Below are 20,750 nucleotides of genomic sequence, written 5' to 3' on the forward strand. Positions count from 1 at the left end.
TTATATATTGGAGATATTAGTCCTATTTTGCAAGTGTCTTCTCCTGTTCATCAGTAGTCTTGATTTTGAGGAAATGCACTTCTTCGTAAGTATGCAAGTAGGTTAAATGTAAAAAGACCTAGGAAAACAAGTAAACACTAATCTTTAAGATGCTGGAGTGGTTATGTTACTCTCAGACAAAGTAGACTTTAGGACAGGGAATATTATCAGAGATAAAGAAGGACATTTTACAATTATGAAGGAGACAGTTCCCCAGGTAGATACAACAATCCCAGATTCTAATATTGGAGCTTTAAAGTACGTGAAGGAAAAAAATGAATAAAACTAAGGGAAGATTTCAACATTCATCTGTTAGTAACTGATAAAATAGATGGAAAATCAGTAAGGGTGTAGATTTGAAGAACACTATTAAGTAACTTGACCTAATAGGTATTTATTAAACACTACATCCACCAAGAGCAGATTATATAGATTATACTCTCTGATTAGAGCAAAATTAAATTAGAAATCAGTAACAATGAAAATCCAGATATTTTATAATTAGAAATTAAACCAGAAGCTTTTCAGTACTCATGGGTTAAGAAAGAAATCATAAGGGATATTAGAAAATGCTTTGAAAACAAAAGTATAACATATCTTAGTCTGCTTGGGCTAGACTGCCGTAACAAAATACCATAAACTGGGTGGCTTAAACAATAGACATTTATTTTCTCACAGTTTGGAATCTGGAAGTCTGAAATCAGGTGTCAGCGTAGTCACTTTACACTGAGACCTGTTTTCCTAGCTTGTAGGTGGCAGCCATTCCACTGTGTAACTCACATGCCCTCTTTGTGCACATGTGTGCATGGGGGCTTTCTGGTGTCTCTTTTCGTAAGGATACTAATCCCATTATATTAGGGCCCCCACCATTATAACCTCATTTAACCTTAATTGCTTGCTTATAGACCCTGTCTCCACATAATAGTCATAGTGGGTATTAGGGCTTCAATATGTGAATTTTGGAGGTAGCGGGTGGGGTGGGGGAGAATTCAATTCATAGAACAACATACCAAGTTTTCTGGAATTTAGCCAAAGCAGTATTTAAATAGACATTTATAGCTTTAAAAGTTTATATCAGATAGAAGAAAAATTTTATAATGAACAATTTACATTTCCAGTTTAAGACATAGAGCATCAACTTTAAATAGAAGAAAATAAAGGATATACTAGAAATCAATTAAATAGAAAGTGAAAAAAAATCAATGTAAACAAAAACTGATTCTTTGAATGTAGCTAGATTGGTTAGAAAGGCAGACAAAAAAAATCAGTAATGAAATAGGGGATATCACTACAGATCTTATGAACATTCAAAGAATAAGAGAAATTATGAATCCCTTCATTCTCAAATTCAGCAATTTAGATGAAGTGGTCAAATACTTGAAAGATACAAATTATTAAAACTAACCAAGAGAGAATTAGAAAATTAGTTTTTAAATATCTGTTAAAGACATAGAATTTACAGTTTTAAACCTTTCCACAAAGAAAACTGCAGGCTCATATGACTAAACTGGTAAATTCGATCAGACACCTAGTGAAAAATTACTAGTCTTACATAAACGCTTTTAGAAAAGAGGAATAGAATGTCCTTCCTTACACGTTTTATGAGGTGATTATTGCAGGCATTAAAGAAAGCTAGAAGCGACATCTCTTCAAACATATATTCAGAAATCTCTAACAGAATATTAGCAAATCAAATCCAGAAACGTGATAACAGGGTAATGCATCATGGCCAACAGGGGTTTATCCTAGGAATGCAAGATTATTATTTGAAAACAATATAATTTTTCTTGTTAACAAAATTTTAAACGCCTTTGTAATTATTTGAATAGATGTAGAAAAAGCCTGTGACCACATTCAGCATCTGTTCAGCACATTAAGAATAGAGAAGAATGTCTTTAACCTGATAAAGAGTATCTATGGAAAAGTAACAGTTAACATGGTATTAATGGTAAAAGATTGAATGCTTTCTTTCTAAGATTGGGAAAGTGGCAAGGATGTCCACTTTCATCACTGACATTAAACATTGTACTGGATGTGGTACTCATTATATTAAGACAAGAAACAGAAATAAGAGCCATCTGATTGGAAAGGAAAAACAAAAAGGATTTTGTCTACAAACCATGTGATTGTGTACATAGAAAGTCCTAAGGAATATACCAAAAAGTAATACAGTCAGTAATCAGAAGTAACTGATTTCTTCATAACAAGTACAAAAATAAAATGTTGTAGAAAAATGTGATTTACAATGGCATAAATCACTGCATACTTTGGGATAAATTTAACAAAAAAAATGTTGAGACCTGTACACTGAAAACTGTAATATAATAGAGTAATTAAAGAACTCCTAGATATATTGAGAAAGATTCCGCGTTCATGGATTGGAAGACTGTGAAGATGATAATTCTCCCCAGATCAGTTTTAGATTAAGCAATTCCAATAGAAATTTCAACAGACAATTTTTTTTTTTAGAAATTGATAAGCTGCTTTTCAAGATTAGATGGAAAACGTTAAGCATCTAGAATAGACCAAACAAGTTTTAAAAAGAATAAACATCAGAAGATTTAAACTACATGTTTTGAAGATCAAGTTTAAAACTTCTTGTCCAGATGTGTCAAGGTAATTCAATGGCACAAGAATACTCCTTTTCAGCAGGGGTTACAATCCTCGTCTCTGATGAAACAGACTTGAAACCAACAAAGATCAAAAGAGACAAAGAAGGGCATTACATAATGGCAAAGGGATCAATGCAACAAGAAGAGCTAACTATCCTAAATATATATGCACCCAATACAGGAGCACCCAGATTCATAAAGCAAGTTCTTAGAGACCTACAAAGAGACTTAAACTCCCACACAATAATAGTGGGAGACTTTAACACCCACTGCCAATATTCGACAGATCAACGAGACAGAAAATTAACAAGGATATTCAGGACCTGAACTCAGCTCTGGACCAAGCGAACCTAATAGACATCTGCAGAACTCTCCACCCCTAATCAACAGAATATACATTCTTCTCAGCACCAGATCACACTTATTCTAAAATTGACCACATAATTGGAAGGAAAACACTCCTCAACATATGCAAAATAACAGAAATCATAACAAACAGTTTCTCAGATCACAGTGCAATCAAATTCGAACTCAGGATTAAGAAACTCACTTAAAACTGCACAACTACAGGGAAGTTGAACAACCTGCTCCTGAATGACTACTGGGTAAATAATGAAATGAAGGCAGAAAAAAGATGTTCTTTGAAACCAATGAGAACAAAGACACAATGTACCAGAATCTCCGGGACACATTTAAAGCAATGTGCAGAGGGAAATTTATAGCACTAAATGCTCACAAGAGAAAGCAGGAAAGATCTAGAATCGACACCATAACATCAAAATTAAAAGAACTAGAGAAGCAAAAGCAAACAAATTCAAAATCTAGCAGAAGATAAGAAATAACTAAGATCAGAGCAGAACTGAAGGAGATAGAGACACAAAAAACCCTTCAAAAAATCAATGAATCCAGGAGCTGTGTTTTTGAAAAGACCAACAAAATAAATCACTAGCCAGACTAATAAAGAAGAAAAGAGAGAAGAATCAAATCGATGCAATAAAAAAATGATAAAGGGGATATCACCATTTATCCGACAGAAATAAAAAACTACCATCAGAGAATACTATAAACACCTCTACGCAAATAAACTAGAAAACCTAGAAGAAATGGATAAATTCTTGGACACATACACCCTCCTAAGTCTAAATCAGGAAGGAGTCGAATCCCTGAATAGACCAATAACAAGTTCTGAAATTGAGGCAGTGATTAATAGCCTACCAACCAAAAAAAGTCCAAGACCAGACAGATTCACAACCAAATTCAACCAGAGGTACAAAGAGGAGCTGGTACCATTCCTTCTGAAACTATTCCAATCAATAGAAAAAGAGAGAATCCTCCTTAACTCATTTTATGAGGCCAACATCGTCTGATCCAAAACCTGGCAGAGACACAGCAAAAAAAGAAAATTTCAGGCAAATATCCCTAATGAACATCGATGCGAGAAGCCTCAATAAAATCTGGCAAACCAAATCCAGCACCACACCAAAAGGCTTATCTACCACGATCAAGTCGGCTTCATCCCTAGGATGTAAGGCTGGTTCAACATATGCAAATCAATAAACGTAATCCATCACATAAACAGAACCAATGACAAAAACCACATGACTATCTCAATAGATGCAGAAAAGGCCTTCGACAAAATTCAACACCCCTTCATGCTAAAAACTGTCAATAAATTAGGTATTGATGGAACATATCTCAAACTAATAAGAGCTATTTATGACAAACCAACAGCAAGTATCAAGCTGAATGGGCAAAAACTGGAAGCATTCCCTTTGAAAACTGGCACAAGACAAGGATGCCTTGTCTCACCACCCCTATTCAACACAGTATTGGAAGTTCTGGCCAGGGCAGTCAGGCAAGAGAAAGAAATAAAGAGTATTCAAATAGGAAAGGAGGAAGTCAAGTTGTCTCTGTTTGCAGATGAAATGATGGTATATTTACAAAACCCCATCATCTCAGCTCAAAATATCCTTAAGCTGATAAGCAACTTCAGCCAAGTCTCAGGATACTTCACTGTGCAAAAATCACAAGCGTTCCTATACACTAATAACAGACAGCCAAATCATGAGTAACTCCCATTCACAGTTGCTACAAAGAGAACAAAATACCTAGGAATCCAACTTACAAGGGATATGAAGGACGTCTTCAAGAAGAACTACAAACCACTGCTCAAGGAAATTAAGAGAGGACACAAACAAATGGAAAAACATTCCATGCTCATGGATAGGAAGAATCAATATCGTGAAAATGGCCATACTGCCCAAAGTAATTTATAGATTCAGTGCTGTCCCCATCAAGCTACTATTGACTTTTCTTCACAGAATTGAAAAAAACTACTTTAAACTTCATATGGAACGAAAAAAGAACCCACGTAGCCAAGACAACTCTAAGCAAAAAGAACAAGGCTAGAGGCATCATGCTACCTGACTTCAAATTATTCTGCAAGGCTGCAGTAACCACAACAGCATGGTACTGGTACCAAAACAGATACATAAACCAATAGAACAGAAGTGAGGCCTCAGAAATAACACCACACATCTACAACCATCTGATCTTTTGACAAACCTGACAAAAACAAGCAATGGAGAAAGGATTCCCTATTTAATAAATGATGTTGGGAAAACTGGCTAGCCATATGCAGAAAACTGAAACTGGACCCTTTTGTTATACCTTATACAAAAATTATCTCAAGATGGATTAAAGACTTAAAACTTAAAACCTAAAACCATAAAAATCCTAGAAGAAAACCTAGGCAATACCATTCAGGACGTAGGCATGGGCAAAGACTTCATGTCTAAAACACCAGAAGCAATGGCAGCAAAAGCCAAAATTGACACATGGGATCTAATTAAACTAAAGAGTTTCTGCACAGCAAAAGGCACTATCATCAGAGTGAACAGGCAGCCTACAGAATGGGAGAAAAGTTTTGCAATCTATCTGACAAAGAGCTAATATCTAGAATCTACAAAGAACTTAAATTTACAAGAAAAAAACCATCAAAAAGTGGGTGAAGGATATGAACAGACACTTCTCAAAAGAAGACATTTATGCAGCCAACAAACATATTAAAAAAAGCTCATCATCACTGGTCATTAGAGAAATGCAAATCAAAACTACAGTGAGATACCATCTCATGCCAGTTAGAATGGCGATCATTAAAAAGTCAGGAAATGACAGATGCTGGAGAGGATGTGGAGAAATAGGAACGCTTTTACGCTGTTGGTGGGAGTGTAAATTAGTTCAACCATTGTGGAAGACAGTGTGGTGATTCCTCAGGGACCTAGAACTAGAAATACCATTTGACCCAGCAATCCCATTACTGGGTATATACCCAAAGGACTATAAATCATTCTGCTATAAAGACACATGCACACATGTGTTTATTACAGCACTACTCACTATAGCAAAGACTTGGAACCAACCCAAATGTCCATCAATGATAGAGTGGATAAAGAAAATGTGGCACATATACACCATGGAATACTATGCAGCCATTAAAAAGGGTGAGTTCATGCCCTTTGCAGGGACATGGATGAAGCTGGAAACCATCATTCTCAGCAAACTAACACAAGAACAGAAAACCAAACACCTCATGTTCTCACTCATAAGTGGGAGTTGAACAATGAGAACACATGGACACAGGGAGGGGAACATCACACGCCTGTCGGGGGTTGGGCGGCTAGGGGAGGGATAGCATTAGGAGAAGTACCTAATACAGGTGATGGGTTGATGGGTGCAGCAAACCACCATGGCACATGTATACCTGTGTAACAAAACTTCACGTTCTGCACATGTACCCCAGAATTTAAAGTATATTTAAAAAAAAGTCTTTTTCAACAAATGATACTAGGCCTACTGGATATTTACAGAGAAAGAAAAAGTGAACTTTAATCTTTAACTCACACCATCGCCACAATTAACTTAAAACAGACAATAATAAATAGGCTCATGTCTAAAAGTTAAAGGTGTAAAACTTTTAGGATAAAACCAAGCTTTTCATAGAAATATTTGCAAACTGGACAAAGCTTTAAAATACCAAAAACACATACCATAAAAGAAAAAATGACGCCGGGCACAGTGGCTCACGCCTATAATTCTAACACTTTGGGAGGCTGCAGTGAGAGGATCACTTGAGACTAGGAGTTTGAAACTAGCCTGGGGAACATAGTGACACCCTGTATCTACAAAAAATAATAATAAATTAGCTAGTTGTGGTGTGTATCTGTAGTCCCAGCTGCTTGGGAGGATGAAGCAAGAGGGTGGCTTGAGCCCAGGAGGTCAAGGCTGCAGTGACCCATGATTGGACCACTAACTGCACTCCAGCATGGGCGACAGAGTGAGACCCTATCTCAAAAAAGAAAAAGTGATCATCATTTCGACCTCATCAGAATTTAAAACTTAGGCTCTTCAAAAGACACCATTAATAAAAGGAAAAGGTAAACCAGGACCAGGGTAAAAATATTTGCAGCACATAACAGAGAACTCTTACAACTGAATAATAAGACAGACATCCCAGTTAAAAAACTTTCCACAGACGTTTACAAAAGATACCTAATTGTACACCAAGTAAATGGAAAGATGGTCAACATTATTCATCATTAGGGAAGTGCAAATTAAAAATGTGTTTATGGGAGAATATATATCATATAGGAGAAGTCTTATTCATTTCTTTTAAATCACTGTTTATTTAGCTGGCTCTTTAATAAAAATCATATTTGAAATCAATTTAAACTGCTGGTGACTTTGATAGTTTTACTGGTTAAGGCACTTCCTTCCCCACCTCTTATTTGTGGCTGTAATGTTTGTGGATCAAGATGCAAAATAGTGGCTCCTAAACGTGAGGGTGCTTAAAAATGCAGGTTTCTGGGGTCCATTCTGCTTACAAGGAATTAGATTCTGGAGGTGGGGCCCCAGAATCTGCATTTCCACAAACATTGTAGGTGTTTATGATGCAGATACATCACAAACAATTGTTTTAAAAATGCTGGGCCAAAGAGTATCTTTTATTTAGGTAGTAGTTGATCCTAGGAAAACATTTTAAACTCCCAGAGACCCAAGAAGCCCATATGTTTGATTTGGGAGTTTCCTGCTCAACTTTGACCTGACAGTTCAACAAGCAGTATGACCATTTCCCACAAGATTTCTTGTATCTCTTCAGTTGTTTCCTAGCTTGAAATCAGAAAACAGTCTTCATTCATCTCCATATAAATAAGATTTTAGTGAAAATTTATAAAACCAATTGTATTGACACTTCAGAACATGTGTAATCGTTGCAGAAAGCATAAAATAATGCAATATGCTATCATAATGTCTCAGATTTTGTTGCTTTGAAATTGTCAAAGGGCGAGCCCAGCACACTGGCATACTGCATCTGTAGTCCCAGCTACTCAGGAGGCTCTAACACAGGAGTTTGAGACCAGCTTGGGCAACATAACGAGACCCCTGTCTCTCAAAAATAGTAATAATAATAATTTTAAAAATCAGGGAAAAAACTGCAATGATATTAGCAAAGGCTACCACTCTTTATATTGCATCTTCCCTAGTTTGTTTTTCAATATTACATATTTGCAGACATTTGCTTTCTGTTAATAAAGCACTAAACAGTGCCATGTTAAATAAACGTGGATAGGAACCATTTGAATCAGCTGTGGAGACATGACAGCTGTGTTACTGCATTTTTGGTTTGGTTAACATAGGATTGTACCTGTGTCAACTTGTATCGTACTCACTCGGATATTAAACTGTTCCTTAGATGTAGATCTGGTATTGTTTTGAAAATATGCTTTTATTTATGAGGGAATCATATTTGATGTACTGTTTCTTCTATATCATTCTGTGAGCACTTTGTAAATATCACAGTAACAGTTGCTGGACATCACATCTTTGAAGCATTTTACAGGAGATCTTAGCACAAGACATAAAAAATAAAACTTATCTAAGGATTTGAAAGGAAGAATCAAATTGTTACTTGCAGATGATTTGTCTACAGTGATCATCCAAGATAGTGCTCATTTTGGCAGCACATATAGCAGCAGTGGAAAATCATGAGAGAATCTAGACTGTTGGAATTAAACTCACCAAGGTGACTAGGTATAAGATCAGTACGTGAAAATTAGTAACTTTTTAATATGAACAGTATCCATGTATAGTTACTTTATGACATCTCCATCTAGATAAGACATCTAAATTTAAATGTCTAAAACAATGCTCTTGAAAATCTACCTCTTCCCACTTCCAACCCACTCCTTCCATGTCATGACTGTGTATCCAGTGAAAATCTTAGAATAAGTTATCCTTGATCCCTCAAAATCAATCCATCAGCACAACCTGTTTTCTCAAGCTTCCAAATATATTCAGAAACCAGCCACTGCTTGCTACTCTCCCTTGCAGCCACCCTAGATTGTATCTGCTGTCACCAGTTGCCTGGAGCACTCCAGGACTTCCCTGCTTCCCACTGTGGGGTTCCTACAGGAACTTCCTTGGTTCTTCACAAAGTAGCCAGAATTAACCTTATGATATGTGTCAGATCATGCTACTCCTTGCTCAAAAACACTGTAGTTTGTTACACTTTGAATAATCTGTACTCCTACAAGGAGACCTGGCTCTTGTACCTCTGAGCTCAGCTCCTACCTCCTACTCCTCCCTCACTGCACAGTGGTCACTTCAGCCTCCTTGTTCAACTCGCCAAATACATTACTACTTTCTTCCCCTAGATCTCTGTCGTTCAGGTCTTGGCAGCAGTGTCCCTCCTCAGAGAGGCATTTTCGGTTCTAAACACAGCCCCGCCGTGTTTGATTTTTCTTTATACACACATTTTCACTTAATATATTCAACTTTTGTTCCCCCTACTAGGAGGTTAGTGCCATGAGAGCAGGTGCTTTTCTTTATTCCCCACTGTAGCCCCAGCCAATAGACAGTAACTGGCATATAGTACACATTCATACATTTGTATTGAATGGATGGGGTATATACTTTTTTATCCCACCTGGCCACTTTAGACATTTCCATTTGTAATTTGCAGAACAGCCTCTTGGCTCTGTGAGAGAAAAACACTGTATCTTAATTTCCTTTTACTCCAACATCTAAACAGTCCATGGAATTAATATATAGGAATATATATTACATTATAGGAATATATATTATATATAGGAATATAATATTATATAGGAATTAATGACATACAGTTATGCCTTATACTTTATTTTTCCTTGATTTGATTAAGATTTATGTAAATTTGAGTTTCATACTAATGAAACTGATGAGCTGAGGAGCATCTCTTGTTTTAAAGGCACCAAAGAATGTTGTTGTTACATAACATCTAAGAAACAGACAGGGCAGAAAGCAAGAAGGAATAGATGCCAACACTGTGTTGCAAGGAATTGTGCCTTCATGTCCCGGTGTCTTTAGTTTCGTGCTTTAGTAAAATATAATCTTACTTTCGGTGATTGCTTTCTTTTTTTGTTTGTCATCTTTTCTGTTCAACATATGCAGAGGGATTCTCAAGCTACACAAAAGAATGTTCTAAATTGGTAGGGCTAAAAACATGTTTGGATTTTATTACCTTCAGCTAAATTATTCCACTACTCAGATTATTTAATCTTTATAGAATTGAATTAAAGCCAAATTTCCTCCATATTATGAATGTCCTTGTCTATTTCTAATTATTTCCTGTATCTCCTAAATCCTGGATATTTCCTCTGACTCCTGAATCCTGAATGAAATTACTATATCATTTCAAAGCTTACGTTACTATGAATTTCCGTGATGATGGAAATAAAGTAGTCTCACAAAATGGGTTTTGCTCTGACATCATTTCCTAGAACAAAAACATCAAAATCTACTATTTTGAAACTTAGTGCCTGACTGAATTTCTGACTTTCTGACTGAATTTCTGACACTTTAGGCATGTGAACCACCACCACTACTCCCCCTACCCCACCAAAAGTCATTTGTTTTATATCAGCGTTAGGCCCTGATGTTGTCTGAGGTTTGCTATGCAGAAATCTGTTTTATTGAGAAGTTCTGGTATCAGGTAGGTTAGTTAGAAGATGCTACTGAAATATTGAGGCCAGGACATCAGAGATCAGTTCTAGTGTATTCCAAACTCTCAGATGAAATAGATATTTCAATTCTTGGAAATTTGTATCCCAAATCCATTTTTGTTTAGTCCTTTGCCACTCTAGTTACAATCTGATTGTGATTTTTGTCTTCATATATTGTCTGCTAAATGTATGTAAGTTGTATTAACTCTTTATTCATCATACATGTATCAAAAAATCCAAGCGACGTATTAAAGTATATCGTTACCAGTTATACCAACCAAATAAATTTAAACATTCAGTCTGCCTGAGCATTTTCTATTTGCATATACCTTTGAAGAAGAAAAATACTCCCACTTTTTCATTTTCTAAAACGCAATCTTTATTGGTTTCTGCTAATTTAAAAAGTAACGCACATTTCTGATAGATTGTTAGACCCAATTTTTCTTAAAATGGCATTGTTATGACAAAAGTCAGCTGTCTGAATAGAGTTTGGGGAAACATATATTTTGAAGAATTGCTTCTTATGTTGTTTTCTTTTTATTTACAGTATATCTCTCTACCGGGGGAATTGCAGGCCCATACGATTTGAGCCACCAATGCTGGATTTCCATGAACAGTAAGTTTAAAATTTTTGGACTGTACTTTCCCATTAAACTATTAAATGTATTTTACATGCATTTGTCTTGTCTTTTGCCTGTGTTACATCTATGTGGGAAAGTTACATGTTCTAGTCATCAGGAAAACAAATGATACTGAATGCAGTTTGAAAATGGGAAGTAAGTATCTATTAGGAGTCTAACATGTAATATTAACTTTTAAAGCTTGAAAAATACTCACTTGTTGTAGTCTCTGGTTCAGAGACTCTTTGGAAACAGCAAAGAACTTATAGTTAGCTGTTTTGATTAGCACATCATTTTTATTTTTACTATTTAAAAATCTTCTTATGAATAAAATATATTCTATTTGTTTAATATATGTGCTTTTAATAGACAAGCTCTTATATATCACCAAATAGTATTATCACCAACCCATAATGGCAGGTAAAAGCAAACGCACAGACAGACATGGTTCATTCACAGAACTCTGCCTTGATGAGCTAAGCAAACCACTGCACACCCTCCCCCAAGCAGGAGAGACCCCCGGGCCTCTAAGCAGCTAATATACCCAAGGGCCAGCAAAGCAGCTACATACCTGCACTCAGCGCCTAAGAAAGAGCCCCACAGTGCACCCCCAAGATATTTCCTTGGCCTGCCCAATGGCCCTGCACCTGAAATCAGGGCCTGAAAAACAGCCCTGTGGACAACCACTGGCAGACACACCTCCAGACCAGCTGAGCATCTCTGTGCCTGTGTCAGGCCTAAGAAATAGCCCTGTGGGTCGCCACTAGCAAACATGTCCCCAGGCCAGCCAAGCAGCTTTGTGCTCACATCCTGGACCTGAGAAGCAGCTGCATAGGCTGCCCCTGGCAGACACATCCTCGGGCCAGCTGAGCAGACTTGCAACTGTGTCTTGGACCTGAGAAACAGCCCCATAGGGCAGACACACTTCAAGGCCAACTAAACACCCATGTGTCTGCACCCCCACCCTGAGAAACAGCCTCATGGGTCACCCCAAGCCAACAGACACCCAAGCCATCTGAGAAGCCATGAGACTGCATCCCACGCCTGAAAAACAGCCCTGCGGGCCATCCCTGGCAAACATAACTCCCAGTTCAGCTGAGCAGCCTCAGCGGGCTCCTATATGTCCCTTCTCAGATTCTCCAAAAAGAGTTTTTTCATCTTGCTGAGTCAAAAGAAAGTTTTAACTCTGTGACATAAATCCACACATCACAAAGCAGTTTCACAGATAGCTAGGCCTGAGAAACAGCCCTTTAGGCTACTCCTGGCAGGCATACACCCACACCATCCAACTAAACACGTGCTTGTGCTCCTGTCCAGAGTAACAGCCCTGTGTTTTAGAGCCAGACCCTAAGTTGGCCAGATTCCAAGCTGCCTGACCCACTGTGTGGATGCACACATCCCTGACCTGAGAAACAGCCTTGTGAGCCCACCCTCAACAAAGCTGCACCACTACCACCACAGACTCTCTCAGCCTAGGCTACTGAGATACTTGCAGACGTCAAGTGTGACTGACAGCTGAGGAAAGTACACAGAGACTACACTACAGTGCCCACCTAGACACAGATGCACCAAAGCCAATGCACCCCACCAATCTGACACTCCAAGACCCATTTATACGAATAAGTCTTTCCCTGTGAAATGTACTCCATAAAATTGGAAGAAATGACTTTTCTACCAGATGTATAGAAATCAACATGGGGACACATCAAACATAAAAAAGCAAGGAAACATGACGCCTCCAAAGGAAAACAATAATTCTTCAGTAACAGACCCCAATCATAAGAAAATATACTAAATGCTAGAGAAAGAATTCAAAATAATCTTAAAGAATCTCAATGAGATACAGGAAAACTTACAGTTCAGCAAAATCAAGAAAACAATTCATGATTTGAATAAGAAATTCAACAAAGAGACAGGTAACATAACAAAGAACCAAACAGAAATCCTAGAGCTGAAGAATTCAATGAGTGAAATAAAAAATACAGTCAAGAGCTTCAACAATAGACTAAACCAAGCAGAAGAAAGAATTTCTGAACTTGAAGACAGATCTTTTGAAATGACACAGGCAGACAAAAAAAGAAAAAAGGGTGAAGAAAGCCTACAGGATGTATTGTATACCATGAAGTGAACAAATATATTATGGTCATTCCAGAAGGAGAAGAGAAAGGAGAAAGGCTTAGAAAACATACTTAATGAAATAGTAGCTGAAAACTTCCCAAGTCTTGAAATTTGAGATGGACATCCAGGTCCAGTAAACTCAAAGAATTCCAATTAGAGTCAGCCCAAACAGGTTATCTCTGAGGCACATTATAGTCAAATTATCAGATGTTAAAGGCAAAGAATTCTAAAAGTAGCAAGAGAAAAGTGTCAAGTCACATATAAGGGAATTCCCATTAAACTAACAGCAGATTTCTCAGCAGAAAACTTACAGGCCAGGAAAGAATGAAATGATATATTAAAAATACTCAAAGTGGGGGTGGGGGACCTGTGAGCCAAGAACACTATACCCTGCAAAGCTACATTTCAGAAATAAAAAAGAATTAAAATCTTTCACAAACAAGGAGAAATGAAGGGAATTCATCACTGCTAGACTGGCCTTACAAGAAATGCTTAAGGGAGTCTTATATCTGGAAATGAAAAAATAACCACCATTATGAAAACATGTGAAACTATAAAATTCACTGGTAGAGCCCAAATACAAAGAAAGGAAAAAGAATCAAACCGTATCAATGTGGAAAACCACCCAAGCACAGAAAAACCATAAGAAAGGAAGTACAGAACAAAAGATAAAACATCCAGAGAACAATATGACAGGAACAAGTCTTTACCTATCAATAACCTTGAATGTAAATGGGTTCAGTTCCCCCATCTAAAAGATAAAAATTGGCTGAATGGATAAACCCCAACTATATACTGCCTGTAAGAAACTCACCTCATCTGTAAAGTCATACAGACTGAGAGTGAAGGGAAAGAAAAAGATACTTCATCCAAATGGAAACCAAAAGCCAGCAGGAGTAGCATTACTTACATAAGGCCAAACAGACATCAAGTAAAAAGCTATAAAAAGCAACAAAGAAGGACATTATGAGATAAAGGGATCAGTTAAGCAAGAAAATATAACAGTTGGAAATATATATGCACCTAGCACTAGAGCACCCAGATATAAAAAGCAACTATTAGATCTAAAGGGAGAGATAGACCCCAGTACAATAATAGAGTTGGGGATTTCAGCAGTCCACTCTCAGCATTGGACAGGTCATCTAGACAGAAAATCAACAAAGAAGCATTGGATTTAAACTACACCATCAACTAAATGGACCTAACAGACATTTACAGAACATTTCACCAAAAAGCTGCAGAATACCATTTCTTTCGTCAACACATGAAGCATTCTTCAGGATTGATCATATGTTAGGACACAAAACGAATCTCAAAAAAATTTTTTTAAATTAATTTTATCAACTATGTTATCTGACCACAATGGAATTTAAAACTAGAAATCGATAACAAGAGGAACATTCAAAACTACAAATACGTGAAAATCAAACAACATGTTCCTGAATGACCAATGGGTGAAGGAAGAAATTAAATGGTAAACTAAAATATTTCTTGAGACAAATGAAAATAGAAATACAATATACCAAAACCTATGGGGCACAGCAAAAGCAATATTAAGAGGCAAATTTATATAACAATAAATCCTACATCAAAAAACTAGAAAGATTTCAAATAAACAACCTAATGATGCATCTTAAAGAACTAGAAAAGAACAAACAAAAGCCTCAAAATTAGTGGAAGGAAATAAGTAAGATCAAAATCAAAATGAATGAAATTGAGACTAAAAATACCTACGAAAAGTGGGGAACATCTGTATTTATTTGTTGAGTTACAAAAATCTAACCATATTATCTCAATATACCATTTTTATAACAATATATTGTGCATACTTCAAAAAATTCCATTGAATTTTCTGTTATTTTATAATAAAGAACATCAAAATTTATGGGTATATTATATTTGTTAAATTCACTTATTTTAAATTGTTTTAAACTTTTTATTTTGTGATCAGTGCTGAAACTGATGATTTAAACACAACCATGACTATTTCCTTTCCTCAAGAGAGAGTCCTAATGAAAGGATATACAGAATATTAAAGATTTTAGTTAACCTTTAGCCTAGAGAACAGTTCGGTGTCATGAACAAGGAGCAACTTAAAGAAATAAAAGAATCAGTCTATGACAAGTGAGGAAATAAATGGGATTTCTCATAGAGACTGTTACTAGTCATAGAGAACCTGAAATCTCATGAGCTGAGAGAAATTGTGGAAGATTTGTGGAAGAAGTGTGAATGGGTAGATGAACTCCAGTACAAGCAAGGGTCAGTTGACACAGTAAAGAAAATTTATTTGAAGCATAGCAAAGGAGCATAGTTACATAAGACTGTTCCCCAAAGCAGCGGATTTACATGCTGCTCCAAAATAGTGGAAACAGACAAACAAACTTCGCTATAGTCTGAATGTTTGTGTCCTCTCAAAATTCATACATTGAAACCTAATCTCTGATGTGATTATGTTCAGAGGTGGAGCTTTAGGAGGTGTTTAGGTCAGGAGCACAGACCTAATCTCACAAATGGGATTAGTGACCTTACAAGAGAGGCCCCATAGAGCTACTGTCCCCTTTCTGCCATGTGAGGACCCAGCTAGAAGGTGTCACCTGTGACCCAGAAAGAAGGCTCCACACCAGAACCCAACCATGCCGACACCCCGATCTCAGATTTCCCAGCCTCTAGATCTATGAAAAATAAATTTGTCATTTATTGTGCTATAGCAGCCCAAAAGGACTGAGCCACCATTCTACTATTATTTAAAACTTTCTGGATCAAGTCAGAGAACACTGAGCGGAGTTTGTTATATCTCGCAAGTGTAGAAGTGGATCTGTAGAAGTAGGGGTTGCAGGCAGGTGTGAACCAACATGTGTAAGGGTTCAATCAGAGGCAGAACCAGTCAGATTTTAAATGAATGTATATGTATATATACACGCACATGGGTTTATAATAAGGAATTGGCTTATACATTTGAGAGAGCTGGTTAAGCAAACTCAAAGCCCACAGGGCCAGGGAGTCAGTAAGGGAGGATAGCGGGCTGGAACCCCAAGGGCACAGACTGAAGTTTCTTGTCCACAGATAAGTATCCAGGGAAGATCCTGAGGAGAGGAGAGAAATTGCAGGTCTAGCTGCTGTTTGAAGCCTCTTGGCTCAGACAGGGCCTAAGCTTTCTTTGAAAGCGCTTCCCAGTGACAAAGTCACAGACTCACCTAGAACAATCCTTTTTATTAACTTGAAATCAGCCTATTAGGGACTTTAATTATGTTGGCAAAATCTCTCCCAGCAGCACTTAGGTTAGTGTTTGAATAACTGGGAAAAGGTATATTATGCTACAAAATAGCTGCTGTCTCACTTTTCTCTTCTGTCTCTAGGGAGATAATATTACTTGTAACTCACCCTAACCAGAAACATACTAGAAAGGGAATTCTGGGGACTTTAGTTCAAGTCAAGTTGATATCACAAAGCTACCCCATAGATACAAACAAAGAGGTTCCAAATTTTGAACTTCTGACTCTAGAAAATGAAGAGAGATATGGTTGAAAGAATTTGCTTAGTAATTTTAAGGTAAGGTTCTTTTTATGAAACTTGAAAGTAGTCTTGGGACAAAGAAAATGAAATTTGTACATTTTCACTGCAGAAAGTAAATTATCAATGTCTTCAGAAAGTGACTGCTAAAGGAAATCAGATATTTTAGAATATATCCTCTTTTAAAGTTATTGTATGTTTTTTCCACTCTCAGAAGCATACAACTTGTTGATTCAAGTTTTCTCCTGCATTAACTGCATTTATTTTTGCCCCCACAAATCACTGCTCTTTTTAACATGAATGTTATTAAGTGAAAAAAGATTAGAATACTGTAATACAGAATGGCCCCTCTTAATACCTGTTAGCTACCTATTCAACATCTACTCCCCCCCCCTTTTTTTTTTTTTTTGCAGTTATCCAGCCTTTAGGCCTGGCACCCTGTCCCTAGCTCAGGGGTAAATCTTGATTAATCAAGTCAGTTGTAATAATTCCATTATTATTGCTTGTGGTCTGTTCAAGGGTGAATGTGACCCAGTTTTACTCTGTAACAGGAGGGCAGGTCAACTGAGGTGTTTCTGGGGAAGGATTGTTTTTTTTACTCTAAAAAGAGTCACAGCCAGATGCTGTGGCTCACGCCTGTAATCCCAACCCTATGGGAGGCCGAGGTGGGAGGATTGCTTGAGCTCAAGAGTTTGAGACCAGCCTGGGCAACATAGTGAAACCCAATCCCTACAAAAAATTTTAAAAAGTAGCTGGGCATGGTGGTGTGCACCTGTAGTCCCAGCTATTCAGGAGGCAGAGGTTGCAGTGAGCTGAGATCACAACTCTGCACTCCAGCCTGGGCAACAGAGCCAGACCCTGTCTCAAAAAAAAAAAGAGTCGCAAGAAAGAAACGCCCATCTTCTATGCCAGATACTGTCTGCCTGCAGTGCCTAGGATACTGCGGCAATCATCTTGCAATCAGTGAGGGGTTCTAGCCTGAGGACTGATGCCATGCAGTCACGAAAGGCAACTGGTCTAACAGAGTGGAAAGATGGAAAGAACCTGCGTCCTTCATAATGTTGTCAAACTGCTAAATTAATCAACCCTGGAACTGCCCTACTTTAGGTCTTCTTGTTTGGTGACACTTTGATCTGTTGGAGAGTGCATGGCACCTGGCACCACTGACCTCTTCCTCCCTCTCAGATCTTTCCCTGCCTATACCCTTGTGAACCATTGTCCATGTTTTCCTCCTGTGCCTGAGGCTATTTTTAAAATTATCTTCCAAGGGTTTATGTTCCTCTGTGTATCCCCAAATTGTGGTTGTGTGCGGCTGCATTTCTTTCTTCACCTCATTTCAACCAACTCTGCGCTTTCTTACTGGGTGGGCTCTTCCATGCCTTTGGCATATGCCTGTAATCTCCCAATCTCTGTCATCCCCCCTCACTTACCATGTGTCTCCAACACCACACTAAACTCACCATGTCTTGCTCTTCTGTATCTCCAGTCCATGAACGGTACCACAGTCACCAAAGCCAGAATATTCAGGCTTCCGGATTCCTCCCTTTCCCTCACAGCACTCCATCCCCTTCCTGTCAAATCCATTCCAGGAAGGAATCCTATGAATTTTTCATGTCTGTTCTTCTCTAATCCTCACTACTTACGCCTCTCCTCTTAACTCAGGTCCACATCATTTCTCATCTGGACTGTTACCATATGCCTGCCACTTTCTAGTTCAGGATTCATGCTGTCAACAGCGAAATGTTTTTCACATCAAAATCTGATCATGTCGTTTTTCCCACTTCCCCTCCCCCAAAATTCCTTTAATAGTTTCCTATTTGCCTTCAGGATAAATGCTAAATTCATTATAAAACCTGCCTTTTTACCTTCCTTATGTGTCCTCCACACCTGGGGAGAACTACATGTCATTTCCTGAAAGCACTGATCTTCATAAGGGCTGGGCGTGTTATTCATACCTTGAGTCTCCCCTCTAAAGATAGTTTTTTATGGAAGTTTTCATACATATAGCAAAGTAGAAAGAACAAATAATGAATGTACTTTAAACATAAACTCAGGGGTTATTGCCATTTTTGCATATTTATACTTTTGTTTTTGAATCATTTGAAAGCAGCAGACCTCATGACCTTTCATTCCTAATTCTTGAGCACACACTGCCATACAGTTGATCCTTTAACAACATGGCAGGTTAGGGGCACGGACTCCCCACCACACTGCGTAGTTGAAAATTCACATGTAACTTTTGACTCCCCAAAAACTTAACTACTAATAGCCTACTTTTGACCAGAAGCCTTACTGATAATATAAGCAGTCAGTTAACATGTATTTTGTATGTAATAGGTATTATATGTACTGTATTTTTACCATAAAGGAAGCTAAAAAAAATGTTAAGAAGACAGTAAGGAAATTCTCATTCATTAAGTGGAGGTGGATCATCATAAAGGTCTTCACCTCATCTTCACATTGAGTAGGCTGAGGAGGAAGTGATAGTCTTGCTGTCACGGGTGGCAGAGGCGGAAGAAAATCTGTGTGGACCCTCATAGTTCAAACCCATATTGTTCAAGAGTCAACTGTATAAGGACATTCTGCATAACTACAGTACCATTATTGACATTGTGAGAAAATTAATAGTAATTATGGAGTGCTTTTAATCTCCCTCTGTTTTGGTCAAGGCTGTAGTTGTTCGGTTGTAAGTGACAGAAACCTGAAATTAACTGAGGCAAAAATGATAATATATTGGAATACTGAGGACCATAATATATCTGCAGGAAAGTCAGAGATGCAGCTGGCACCTGGGAACAACAGCATTCACTTGCTCTAACACCACCGGGAGTCTTCTGTCTCTTATTTCTGCCTGTCTGTGTATTGGCTTATTCTCTCTCACTGCCGGTATCCTTTCCCTACAGCAATGGGAAGAAATTCGCTGACTGCTCTTCAGCCTTGCATTCTGTGTCTTCCCTCCACTGGGAAGCTCTGTTGTAAAGCAAGCCTTTCCCCAGTCTAACTAGCAGGGGTGGAAACTGCCTTCTCTCTGCTTCCAGGGTGGTGTTAATCCTGCTGAGATGAGATGGAGCCCCACCCAAAATTTGGTTCAGATATCAAGACTGTTGATGTCACATATGCACAGACACCAGCAGAATGAAAAAATTTATTGTACTCACCGAATGAAGATTCTAGGGGATGACCATGGTAGGCAGATGTGAGAAAGGGCTGGAGAGAGCAGAGAAAGACTAGCTTGGTTTTTTTGTTTATTTGCTCATTATTTTTTTTTTTAATTATTATACTTTAAGTTCTGGGGTATATGTGCAGAACGTGCAGTTTTGTTACATAGGTATACATGTGCCATGGTAGTTTGCTGCATGCATCAACCCATCACCTACGTTAGGTATTTCTCCTAATGTTATCCCTCCTCTAGCACCCCAGCCCCTGACAGGCCCTGGTGTATGATGTTCCCCCCTCTATGTCCATGTGTTCTCATTGTTCAACTCCCACTTACGAGTAAGAACATGCAGTGTTTGGTTTTCTGCTCTTGTGGTAGTTTGCTGAGAATGATGATTTCCAGCTTCATCCATGTCCCTGCAAAGGGCATGAACTCATCCTTTTTTATGGCTGCATAGTATTCCATGTTGTATGTGTGCCACATTTTCTTTATCCAGCCTATTGATGGACATATGAGTTGCTTCCAAGTCTTTGCTATTGTGAATAGTGCCACAGTAAACATACGTGTGCATGTGTCTTTATAGTAGAATGATTTATAGTCCTTTGGGTATATACCCAGTAATGAGATTGCTGGGTCAAATGGTATTTCTAGT

At 37.9% G+C, this 20,750-nt stretch overlaps 1 protein-coding gene across 16 annotated transcripts in view; it reads left to right on the forward strand.

Moving 5' to 3' along the window:
- TMEM131 (transmembrane protein 131) overlaps positions 1-20,750 on the forward strand; it is a 241,376-nt gene that overhangs the window by 99,319 nt on the left and 121,307 nt on the right. For all 16 annotated transcript variants that reach the window (XM_515638.8, XM_016949046.4, XM_016949047.4 and 13 more), the window contains one exon: positions 11,241-11,309. In XM_515638.8, coding sequence (XP_515638.3) covers positions 11,241-11,309 — 69 coding nt within the window. The remainder of the gene's footprint in view (positions 1-11,240; positions 11,310-20,750) is intronic.

Source organism: Pan troglodytes, chromosome 12 (genome assembly GCF_028858775.2).
Source record: "Pan troglodytes isolate AG18354 chromosome 12, NHGRI_mPanTro3-v2.0_pri, whole genome shotgun sequence".
Taxonomy (NCBI): domain Eukaryota; kingdom Metazoa; phylum Chordata; class Mammalia; order Primates; family Hominidae; genus Pan; species Pan troglodytes.